This window comes from Cyprinodon tularosa, unplaced genomic scaffold (genome assembly GCF_016077235.1).
Source record: "Cyprinodon tularosa strain WSP-4 unplaced genomic scaffold, ASM1607723v1 ctg157, whole genome shotgun sequence".
Classification (NCBI taxonomy): domain Eukaryota; kingdom Metazoa; phylum Chordata; class Actinopteri; order Cyprinodontiformes; family Cyprinodontidae; genus Cyprinodon; species Cyprinodon tularosa.
Window position 1 is genome coordinate 1,101,865 of NW_024038405.1, and position 12,154 is coordinate 1,114,018.

At 36.7% G+C, this 12,154-nt stretch overlaps 2 protein-coding genes across 3 annotated transcripts; both read left to right on the forward strand.

The window, feature by feature from the left end:
• Positions 1 to 2,343: 2,343 nt before the first annotated feature.
• LOC119780187 (uncharacterized protein C6orf118-like) lies at positions 2,344 to 8,410 on the forward strand. The gene is made up of 8 exons (XM_038280103.1): positions 2,344 to 2,412; positions 2,520 to 2,633; positions 4,059 to 4,125; positions 5,288 to 5,416; positions 5,504 to 5,557; positions 5,880 to 6,055; positions 7,118 to 7,203; positions 8,371 to 8,410. Exons 1-8 carry the CDS (start codon positions 2,344 to 2,346, stop codon positions 8,408 to 8,410), a joined length of 735 nt encoding a protein of 244 aa, XP_038136031.1.
• A 281-nt stretch (positions 8,411 to 8,691) lies between these two features.
• On the forward strand, positions 8,692 to 12,154 carry pla2g12b (phospholipase A2, group XIIB). Of its 2 annotated transcripts, none has more exons than XM_038280163.1 (4): positions 8,692 to 9,320; positions 10,195 to 10,283; positions 10,388 to 10,553; positions 10,657 to 12,154. In XM_038280163.1, the coding sequence occupies exons 1-4, from the start codon at positions 8,831 to 8,833 to the stop codon at positions 10,773 to 10,775; spliced, it is 864 nt and encodes a 287-aa protein (XP_038136091.1). In that variant the 5' UTR covers positions 8,692 to 8,830; the 3' UTR covers positions 10,776 to 12,154. The 2 variants fall into 2 exon arrangements, with proteins under 2 accessions (XP_038136091.1, XP_038136092.1); XM_038280164.1 differs by having other exon boundaries at positions 8,695 to 9,320; positions 10,195 to 10,271.

The window sequence follows — 12,154 nt, forward strand, 5'->3', positions numbered from 1 at the left end:
GGTCTATGCAGCTACTACTAGTAGCTCATCATTTAACATTAAGACAGAGCAACAGCTAAACCAGAAACACTTGGGATTTAAGCTGGTTTAGAGTTTTGATTCTAGATATATCCTAAATGTTTGCTTAACCATACATCAAATTATTGCTAAATATCTAGAAAATAAAATAAATACTATACAGCTGACTGGTTACAGTATCGAGAAAATGCTTGTATGACTAATCTGAAGAAAGTAGCAAACATATCTATCTAAAAGTTATCTTTACTACATAAAAACCTTAATATAATTATAATATGAAAACTGGAATGTTCTTTTTGCATTTTTTATGTGGGGATTCTAAGCCCTACTTAAGGGGTTAAAAACTGTCCACTGATAAGTAATTAACGCTACTGCGTTGACAGCTGTAAACATGTGCAAACATTGTAACAGAAGAAATTCCTTTGTACGACAATTGCCAGGACAGTTAACGCAACACGGCCATGACGTCCTTTGGTAGCCATGGCAACCATTGTAAATAAAACACCAATGTTTCTGATTTTGTTCCTGATTTCTTCTGAAGGTAAAACTGAATCAAGGTTCATTAATTTTTGGAGACTTTTTATTAAGAATATTTGACAAACGTTTAGAAAAACCTCTAAAAAAAACATTTGTTGTTTTAAATTTCGTTCCCTCAATGTTTAAGATTATCAACACGAATTGTAACCCTAACCCTACTTATTAATTGAAAGCTATAGCTAAACCAAGCTTTACCTATGTTGAAAAGTAGCAGCCGACCTATTTAAATTACACATTAAGCCGATTTATTTATCTATTTCGGATAATATTGATTTATATCTTTGTTACTCAGTCCTACCTGTATAATTAAATAACCTAAAACAAGTCACTCAGACCCCTCTATTTGGGAAGGTTTTCAGAGTAATTTCCAAGGCTTTGGAAGTAAAAGTCATTATCTACATTTGGAGAAAACCTGGAACAGTTGTGAACTTTCCCAGGAGTGTCTGGCTGAACGAAATTTCTCCATGACTCTACTGACTACTTATCCCAGAGGTCTCCAAAGAACACAGAGTAACATATAGCACTGCAGACAACAATTGCTTTAGTGTTCATGGTTCAACTATCAAGGAAAAAGACAGGAGGAGAACAGTTTCCATTTTGAGACTTCTATACCTAAACAACGAACAACTGTAGGCTTACCTTTGGATTCTCAGAATAAATGAGATTAAGATTCTATAGTGTGGTTTAGTTAAAGTACAGATTGAGTCTGTTAATACAAGCTTTTTTTTAGTTAACTTAACAGCACCTCTGTTTGAATGAAAAAGACAATATTTTGTTTAAAAAAAAAAAACGCTTACTGCCCATTGTTATCCAAGGACAAGAGACAACTATCATTAGGATTTGGGGTCAAGTGGGGCCATTTGGCTTTGGATAGTTTTGTCCATAAATAAATGAGATCATCATTTGAAGATTGATTTTGTTAATTCTTTGGGTATGTTTATTTGATATTTACAATTTGTTTGGTGATCTTAAATATTTAAACAGGACTGATACTTTTTTTGACATCACTTCAGTTTACTGTAATGCTTGTGGTAGGACGTTTAATAGATTGGCTTCTACTTTAGTAGAGATCGATAAAGGTCCTTAAGTTGATACAATTATACTTTATAACATATTGCAGATATTTCCGATTGAAATTAGATTGTATTTCTATTTAGTTCTCCTACGGTGATTTAAATAAAGTCTTCATAGGTATATAAGATATATCTATTTTATCTTATATATTGAAAATTTGACACTATCTGTATCTTTAAAGCAGCTTTCCAAAGTGTCAATAGAAAGATGAGTGTTTTGGAGGCGACGTCTGCAGACTGCTGATTGCTGCCGAGGCTGCTCAGATACTGGATATCCCCTTCTGTTCTTTGAGCCATCTCGGGCCCTGCAGCATGAACCAGAGTCTGTCCTCCAAAGAAGCCAAGCTGTGTTTCTCAAGGACCTCTCAGAGAAAAGAAAAAAGTCCAAAGAAAAGACAGCCACAGATGTTGAGCTGTGCTAGGAAAAAAGAGAACACCTCCGGCGCTGCTTTAGTGGAATCTGAGGTCTCGAGGTCAAAACGAGATCAGATCAGAGATTATTCGTCATGTGCAGGCACAAGAAAGGACACGGCTCCCACTGAAGTAGCTTGTTCTTCTTCAAACTCTTTGTCACAACGGCTAAAAGATGCTTCGCAGGAAGAATCCAGCTCTCCATCTGTTCAAGCAAAGCTAGAACTTACCTTGGATGATTCGAACAATGAAACTTCAGATACTGAAGGCCAGTTAGAGGTGAAGCTGAGGTTTGACGAGGGCCATGCAGAATGTTAGGGAGGGAGATGAAGTTGCTGAACTGTACGAGAGGAAACTCCAAGAGTTGAAAACAGTTACCCAAAGCATGACATTAGGAAACTAGGCGCAGACACATTTTCACTTGCTAATGCTTGGTGTGTGTATGTGTGTGTGTGTTGCTGTCTTACTCAGGAGTTGAAGAAGCTGTCAGCCCCGAGCTGGCCCAGCAGAGACCGCCTTGCGGTGTTCAGTGACGTCTTTGATGATGTATGTGAAGGCTTGCCAGTATTTGGACGCATCCTGAGGGAAATCAAGGTTTTTCCATTTCCTCTGTACCCACTTGCACATTTTTAGCATGTGCCGTCAGATGTATCTGAGCCAAAACAGAGTGAGTCCCCGGTGTAGCGAGTGCAAGTAGAGCAACCAGCGGAACCTGGTCTTCATGCGTCAGGGAGCAGGACTTCAGAGGGCCCAGTCACTGCTCAGTCACATGGAAATGTATCATTTCATGGAAGTTTCTTTTTCCACATGAGAGCGCTGCTCAACTCTGTCAGTGAAACATGTATGCAGCGCTACACTTCACTGTTTCTGTCAAAATGGGAGTGATTGTTTGATGTAAATCTACTGTCAAGAAGACAATAACGCTGCTATCAGCTTTTAATGATGTAAACAACTCAATAATGGTAAAGAAAGGACAGGAACTGCAGGGAAATGTTTCAATATATTGTGGAAGTTCTCAACTTCAACCAGGGTCGAAATATAAAGGCAAGCTAAATAAAATATGACTCAGACACTAATATTTGGATGCTGCTGATCTAAACTGAAGTTGTTGAATTTGGGATCATCTTAATTATTCCAACATGTTGTCTACACTGATCATTAAATTCCTCTACAGAGGGCCTTTGGCTCATTCATGTGGACAGCTGCGACTTTAAAGGTGTTAGTTATGAAGAAGTGTCTCCTTCTTTGGTCAGAAGCTTCTCGGCCCTGGTTTCTGTTTAGCTCACTTCACACTGGACTCGTTCACTGGTGTCACAATAACTTATGGTTTAATATAACCGTAACCATTGGTTGCTTTCTTAAACTCTTAAATAATTGGGTTTCTGATTTGCATGAGATGATTGGGACCTGGACAAACCTGGATGTTTCAACACAACAAAGTCACAAGCCAAACATAAAAACTAGTCTGGAATAAATAAAACATGCTGAGATTAATCTAAAAATTTATGGTTCGTGCTAAAATTCTGAGCTACAGAATACGTACAATACATTAAATAAGCTACTGTATACTACTGTATTTTTGTAAAGAGAACAATTCAAATTGTCAACTAGAATTAAGTAGGAACTTTGCTGATGAGTAAATTAGGTGTTAGTTTGATTTGCAGGGTGCCTCACAGTTATTTAACAAGATTACTTTGTGATTAATGTTCACAATCATGTCTAATATGAATATTTCAGACATACAGCTACTCAAAACTAAGATAAAACAAGGTACACAAAAAACACCTTTAAGAAATGTTGGCTTAATTGAAAAATATGTTTAATATCTGTTTAATATCAGCAGTTTTAATCTGACAAAACAGCAAAATGAAAGTAGTTCATTTTCTAATCAACTAAATATTAATGCATATTTGCTTTATAATCATCCAAGTGTTTTATGTGCATTTAGTTTCCTTCAGTCTTCCTGGAATAATTAAATCTGAATTTTGAGAAATATGTATTTTTTTTCCTTTCTTCCAGACTGAGTATGATTTATACATCAATCACCTGATGGACTCCCAGTCCTCAAAAGGAAATATGGTAAGAAGTAAATCCAAAACACTGTTTCAGACAGTATCATTTTGGCTAATTGCCATGGATGAATAAAAGCCTACAGATTCTGTTGAATATGAGGTGTAAATGTAAACAAAACGTTGGACTAACATCACATTTAAAAAGTCAAAAATCCTGTCCTACAGTCTCGTCCTTTTTTAGGAGGATGTTTTGTAACATTAGAGTAAATTATTGAAGTCTAAAATGCTTTCACGTTTTACTGACGGACAGTTTTAATGAAAATGAAAAACAAAACTTGTTTAGGGTTTTTCTAACGTGTGGACAGTAAACAAATTGGGAGCATAATCATACCTACATCTCATGTATTTTTTTTTATTCATTAAATCGTCATATATTTTAATGAACAACCAAGACCCTCAGAATATTTTCCAACAAGCTGGTGTGATATTCATACACAAAGCAAATATCATAAAATTGCAGCATAACAATATAGGGAAGCTTTTCTCTAACCATTTAGTTCAGATTTATTCAGTGTAAGTTTTTAAGATAATTGAATACAACAAAGATTCCATAAAAACACCAACATTTAGCTTCACTGGCCAGACATGCTGCACAGTAATATATTTTTTAATGCTTACATTATGCATGTCACATAGGGTGGCTGTTTCCTTTTCAGAGGACTGGCAATCAAACAATAGAAAACTTGGCTGGGGACATCCCACCCTGGGAGGGAAGCCTAATCGGCCATATTGGAATCCACCATTGCTTCCAGAAAAACACAAAACAGAAATTATAATAATCAATAAAATGGTTTTAGTGTAGTTATTGTACTACAAAATGTTCAGCCTTAAACATGACTAAGAATCTCTGGGAAAGTTTTCAAATGACGGTCCCAGTTCCTGTCCAACCCATCAGTCTGATCTAATTAGCATAGAAATATGGGCCAAATTGCAGTGCATTTCTAGATATTAGAAACCTGGTAGATGCATATCCTAAACACACATCTTTGCATTCAAAGTGGGTTTTAGAAAGTGTTAACACATGCAGAATTTTAATAGTTCAACATATAAGATTTTTAAATTAAAAAAATACATAAAGTTGAAAGTTGAATTTGAATTATAGTTTAGCAAGAAGCTGTAAATAATTCAGTTGTCTTTTGTGGTTTTGTTGGGGTTTTTTGTTTTTTTGTGTTGCAGTCGCTGCAGACGAAGTGAAACAGTTTGGAGAGATTGCAATAAGTGATAAAGCCATGGACGAGGCAGAAAAAAAAGTTTGCAGGATAGAGGAAAAGACAAGAAGAGCTCTGAGGGATTACAAATGGTACTGTTTATTTAACAACAAAAGACCAGAAAATGTTTTCTAGTTTAAAGTTCTCGCACCTTAACTCTATTTATTGTTTCTCAGACTCCAAGATGAGCTGACAAACCTTTTAGCCGCAAGAGACCAAGAACAAAATAGCATAAAAAGTAAGTGTTACTGCAACCTTTGCATGCGTCATCATTGGTAAACCACATGTAAACATTTGATGTATTCTATAGCCTCCTGCAGAGCAAGCAGGAAGTGCACAGTCTGACTTTATTAATATGCAATTTCTCAGGTTTTCACACTAGGAAAATGATCACCCTTCACTTTAGTGTGCTGACACATATAAAAAAAGAGTTTTGTTGTGTCACTAAGAAAGCACTGCTTTCATACCACCTGTAGTGGTGAATGTCTGTGAGAACAGACCCATCATTGTTCCCTGTTTTGCATTGACGCACGTTGTCTCTTCCTTCTGTGTGTGGGCAGATACATCCCTATGTAGAGCGGAGGACAGTGGGACCGCCACCGACCACACCAACATAGTCAAATTCAGGAGACTTCAGGTGCTCAATATGCAGAAGGAAATCCAACAAATGGAGCAGGAGATCCAAAAAAGGCTGGCATCCACTGCTGCTTCTGAAAGACGTGTCCAAGATCTAAAGGTCCTAAAAAATATTTTAAACCCATCCTGCTTTTTTCTATAACCTCCAGATTAGCAAAATTAAATGTTTTGTGTATTTCCAGGCAGAAACATTAAAACTAATAGGTTGGAATAACCATCTGACGACCACTAACAAGGCACGACAGTTGAACTTTTCTTCTACAATAAAACTTTTGTTTCATGTCTAATTTGATACCTCTCTTTACCTCGATGTTCATGAAAAAAAATTTTTTTTGCATGAACTGTTATTTGTCTTCCACTTCACAACTATACACTCATTTAGGTGGGGTGTAGTGGACTATAGCTGTTAGAGCAGAGGTCAGAGCAGACAACTGCTAGTACTGGTTCCATCTCCACGCTGGGTTCATGGGTAAGACCTTTTGCCTCAGATTGCTCTCTGGAACACTGTAATGAATACTTTTCTTGAACAATGAATTACTGTTTTTATGGGGAAAAAGTTATTCATATCCACCTGGCCCTATGTGGAAAGTATATCCACTATAAATATAATTACCTGGTACCAGTATATGTTTTGGCATTTCCTTTTTTATTTTACTGTAGATTCATTTTGGCCCACTCTACTTTACAGAAATGTTCAGCCACTTTGTATGATTCTGATAGAATAGAATAGAATAGAATAGAATAGAATAGAATAGAATAGAATAGAATAGAATAGATAAGAAGAGAATAACGTAAAATAGAAAATCCCTTTATTGTTTCACAATGGGGAAATTCTGGTGTTACAGCAGCAAAAAGATTATAGCAAAAGTAGTCACACAAATGTGGACCTTAGAAAAGTGTATAAAATGACATAATAGTGAAGAGTTAAAAAATTTACCAAAAAGATACTTAACTGTGACGTGTTTTTACAATATAAATACTGTTCACCTGGAGAAAAAAAATAAATAAACACATCTCATTTGTATTAGGTGATGACAATCTAGGCCACCTCCAAATCTTTTTGCCATACAGTGGAAGAGTTGTTGCTGTGCTTTAGATACTTCTGCATAACCCTTACAGTATGTGTCTGTGCTTAAGGTCTTTAATTTATATTTTCCTTCAGGAGTTTTTGAGAGAGAGTCCTCTGTGGACTAAAGCTAAAGCAGTCCCGGATAATCTTCCTTCCATCAACACAATGCCTGACTTCCGGTACGATACTTTTTTTTTCTGAAATGGTGTTTTATGCCAGATGGAACAAGAAATATGTCTTCCATTCCTACCACTTTTCAATCCAAAAAATATTTTTTCAACTATGTGATTACCTTCGGATACATTTTTAGGTTTGTTTCAAATCAGTTCCTTGGGACTCTTGTAAGATTTTTAACCAGACATGGTTTTGTAAAAGATTTCAGACTGATAGATAATGATTTTACTTCTTATTTGTTGTTGATTTTCATGGATTGGTGCAATATTTGTTGTTTTTGAAATACCGCCCACACTGCAAAAATGATCTAGAAATATATCAACATTTCTTAAATTAAGTGTAAATACCCTGAATTTGAGTAGGTAAATAGGATAATTTGCCAATGGAATGAGTATTTTTTCTCTTAAAATAAGACAATTTGATAATATGCACTTGAAATACAGCAGTGCAATAGTTTTTTCTTATTTCAAATGTAAATTGTCTTGTTCCTTTGGCAAAGATAAGTCCGTGGTATTGATTAAAACAATTATCATTTACAAGCTGTGGTTTGTGTTTACTTTGGGTTTCTTAGCGATTTTATTCTAGATTGAACAAAAATGTTTACATAAATCAACAGTTACTGTATATTCATGATTTTAAATTTTAAATTAAAAATTGTTACTGGAAAAATTACTAATTTTTATCAAAAACCTAAAAAAAAAAATCTTAGTTAAAAAATATTATTACCTCATTAACAGATAGAACCTCAAAAATGTACTATAACCTAATATGTACCTTATATTTTTTTATGACAGACATTCAGAAGTTGAAGAATACATTTGTGAGTTTCTCTTCTTTACCAACAAATAAACTATAAAACATTTACACAGCCGTAAACAGACGACAGCTGCACTTTCTTGCAGGAGCAAATTTAGATTTTCTATCCCCAAACACAAGATGGCAGCAGAGTAACATGAAAAAAGTCCAACACTGGTGAAATATAGGAATCTACACAAAGGAAAATACTTTCAGTAGCTTTATAATGATTGAGTTTTAAGTTTTTTCACTATTGTTTTGTTATTGCTCTTTATAAATGACCCTTGAAGCCAGTCCTAAAAAGATAAAACCGGCAAACTTCCTGTTTCTCAAATAAACAAGATAATTTTATGCTTTTCTGTTGTTGTTTTTTTCAGTGCTGAGTTGTCAGCCCGTGACCTTTATCCAAACCAGTAAAGATAGTTTGAGGTTTGTGATGTCTTGAGAAAGGTCACAAGGGTATTAAAAGAAATACTGAGGCTTTTCCTCAGTTTTCCATGTGATACTGCTGTAAACATCCACATCTATGTGACCATCAACCGTGGTAAAAATGACCATTGGTGTGCAGGAATGACTAAAAATGAGAGGATTAGCTGAATTTGGGCAGTCTTGCTATGAGCTGATATGCTCGGACCTTCACCCCTGATATGACTGAGTGCCTTGCTGTCGACAAGAACCTAATCAGGGGTCAAAGTCTGTACTCAGGCTGACAGTGAGAGAGAACTAAGCTTGGTGTTGTCCTTCACTGCCTGAGCTCTTCCTTCTTTTGAAACCTGACTGAAGACACCCCACTTGGTGGAGATCTACCTCTTTTTGAATTTTAGCCAGCTGGTCAACATGTTGCTTCGGACTCCTGCTTTGCTCCTCCTCTGTGTGTCCATGGGCATGAGTGCCACTTTGGGTTACTACCAAACTGAAGCCACTGAAGAGGGGGAAGCTGCTGCTTTAAACACCCAAGCTGCTCCTCTAGATTCTGCTTTGAGTGATAAAATATCAGCATATGATCAGGGAGCTGACCTACCTGAAGTGGACCAAGCCAAAGGGTCAGACACAGACAGGGATACTCCTGATGGAGACTCTGCTACTATTGAAGCTCTTGAAAAGAAAGCTGTTGCCAAGGAGCAGCTTCCATCTGAAGAGGAGGCTAATGAGATCCGGCCCGTCCAGACAAACAAGGCTTTAAATAAACCCCTGGAACAAGATGATGCAAGCAGCTGGAGCCTCAACTCCATAAGAGATAGCTTCCAAACTGTGAACGGATACTTTGACTCCCTGGTTGAGCTGGTCGGGGGACACAATGGTGTCTGTGAATACCGCTGTAGATATGGTAAGGATCAATCTTGCACTCTTACTTTATATTGGTTCTGGTTCCCTCAGAGGTATTAACAATATTTTTTTCCTAAACCCAAAAGATTCTGTTGCAAAAACACAGAAAACCTTCTGTTCTCATGGTTTATTTCCTCACACATATTCAACAAGGTTTGTCCTTTTGGACCTTTGAATTAAAAGCATTTGTTGAGGGGCATGGGTCATTTGTGTTATGCAATCAATGTAGATGCTTTCAAACCAGAGTTGCAGACCTACTTACATCAGAAGAGAACTTAAAGGTATAGATAAGGATGTTTTTATTCCAGGTGGATCATCAAAATAAGTGGTCCTTCTAATAGTCAATCATTCTGGTGATATGTTTCCGTAAGGCCGTTGCGCTCGTCCCCATTTTCACTTACCGGTAGTGAGTCTGACATACTGTAGTGGAAAAATTGCAAATCTTCTTTTGAAACTAAGCTTGTATGAGCGACGCAAATAGCAACTTTTAAACAGAGCGTGCACGAGGAGAAATGGGTTGCTGCATGCTCTTGCATTCGTTTAATAGGCATTACAGGGTTGTGCATGTAAATGAGTACGGGTCTTTTCAAAAATCTGTGAAAATCCTCCACTATACCTTTAACAGAACCAAGATCAGATCTTTATTTAGGGATTATCAATGAAAAAGATGGGGCATATACATTTGAATGACAGTTCTAGTACTTTATTGAAAATATGTAACTTTTATATCCATGCATCTTTTTAATTTCACTTAAAAGTCATGCACTTATCTGTTCCATTCTACTAAATCACAGTGATACATGGAGGCCTAAGGTTTAAGTTTTAAGAAGTGTTTGTTAATCCTAAAGCTTAACAGAGCCTGTTTGCTTTCATAGGAGAACTGCCACTTCCTCGGCCTGGCTACAAGCACCAAGAACCCAATGGCTGCAGCTCTTCGCTGGTGGGATTGCAGGTGAATGCTGCTGTAGGTGGCCTGCTCATAGCACCATCCTAAAAAATGTAATTTTACCCCAATAATACCTTGTAGAGTGGTGAACCATGATGAAACATAGTTCTTTCTTATGGCAGCTTGATGTGGGAATCCCTGCAATGACAAAGTGCTGTAACCAGCTGGATATGTGCTACGACACCTGCGGTGTGAACAAGTACGATTGTGATGCCAAGTTTCGCTCATGTCTTCATGGCTTCTGCTCTGACCTGAAGAAGAGTCTGGGCTTTGTTTCCAAAGTACAAGGTGACAAGCTCGTAAAAGATTGCTATTGGTTATTAAAATAACCACCAATTTAATGTGTGCTTAAGTTAACAAAGTTATTGATCCTTTTTTTCCCTTCAATCAGCTTGTGAATCTATGGCAGATGCCCTCTACAACACAGTGTGGACTCTGGGCTGCAGGCCTTACATGAACAGCCAGAGGGCATCATGTGTCTGCGAGGGAGAGGAGAGGGATGAACTGTGACAGACAGAACACTGTATTTCTCAAAAATAACAGAGTAATGGATGTTTCTGCATATTACCATTCCTTACATATGACCACTCAGGAAATGTTCAGAGTATCTGAAGTGGGATTCGGTCAAAAGGCTTTAAGAAGTAAACTTTTGGTGACTTTACTAGACATGAATCCAGATTAGTTGGTTCCAGAGACTGAAGCGTGCATTTAGCCCAAAAATAGCTGAGCCAAGACAGAATCCCTCTCCTTTATATCAAACCCAGTCTCTAAAATAGCCAAGTTAATTACGCTAAGATTATTTGGACAAAAAATTTACGTTTTTGTTGAGTTTTATTTAAGTAAACTGCAGCAAAGATATTATTGACAGCAGTTCTTATTCCTTTAATGGAGAGGTGTCATAGGGCATTCATTCTAAGTGCTACAGTATGGAATCCGGTACCATTAGCAGATTATTGCAAACAGTTTCAACTAAAAATGTTCATACATATTGTATTAGCAGAGATTAACTGTTTAAACTTTCACAAGGAGCTGCTGTTAAACCTATCATAGTTATTTAGGGTTAATCTCTTTATCATCGACCAAGGAAAGATCACTACTGTACATGCAAAAAGCCCTATGAAGTAGACTGGGGAAAATGTTGTAAACAGTTCATACTGTTATATCAAAAAAGGAATCTTGACATTCAATATAAACCATAAGTTAATGTAATATCAGAACACTGACAAAAGGCCAACTACAGACAGATTCAAGCAGTAATTTTCATTCTTTATTTTAGGTTTAATCTGTTAAATCTTGATAGCTCAGCAAATGGCAAGAATCAGTTGTTACACCCCACAACCATTCAATCATTAGGGGGGAAGAGTGCACCTACGATCTCACCGAGAGGAACTGTGGTCAAATAAGTATAAATTTGACTTTGTTTGCCTTCATGTCAAAAGATACCTTTGCCAGAATCAGTCAATATGCATCACTTCAACATACAGTAACAGGACGGTTAGCAGCTTTATGCATCAGTTTCTAACATTCATTAAATGCAGCTGGCAGTTATAACTAATTCTACCAGTAAATGTTTGGATTTTGCCACAAGCTTTCCATCATGGGACTGCACAGAAAATTAGACTTTGTGCTTTAACACAGGTATCTTGGCTTTATGAAAAATTTCCCTTTGGTTTCCTGATAAGCTGATGTGGTCGGTTGAAAAATTTGTAGGTTTAGCACAGTGACAAAGAAGTTATATGGTGGGGAAAATAGCAAAAAATTTAACAAGGGCCTCCTGTGAACATGCAGACTTCTAATATCTACTTATATAACATCATAATGCATAGATATTATTTCCCTCTGAGTAAAGTTTTGTAGAAAATACAAAATAAAATGACTTTCCCCAGTAA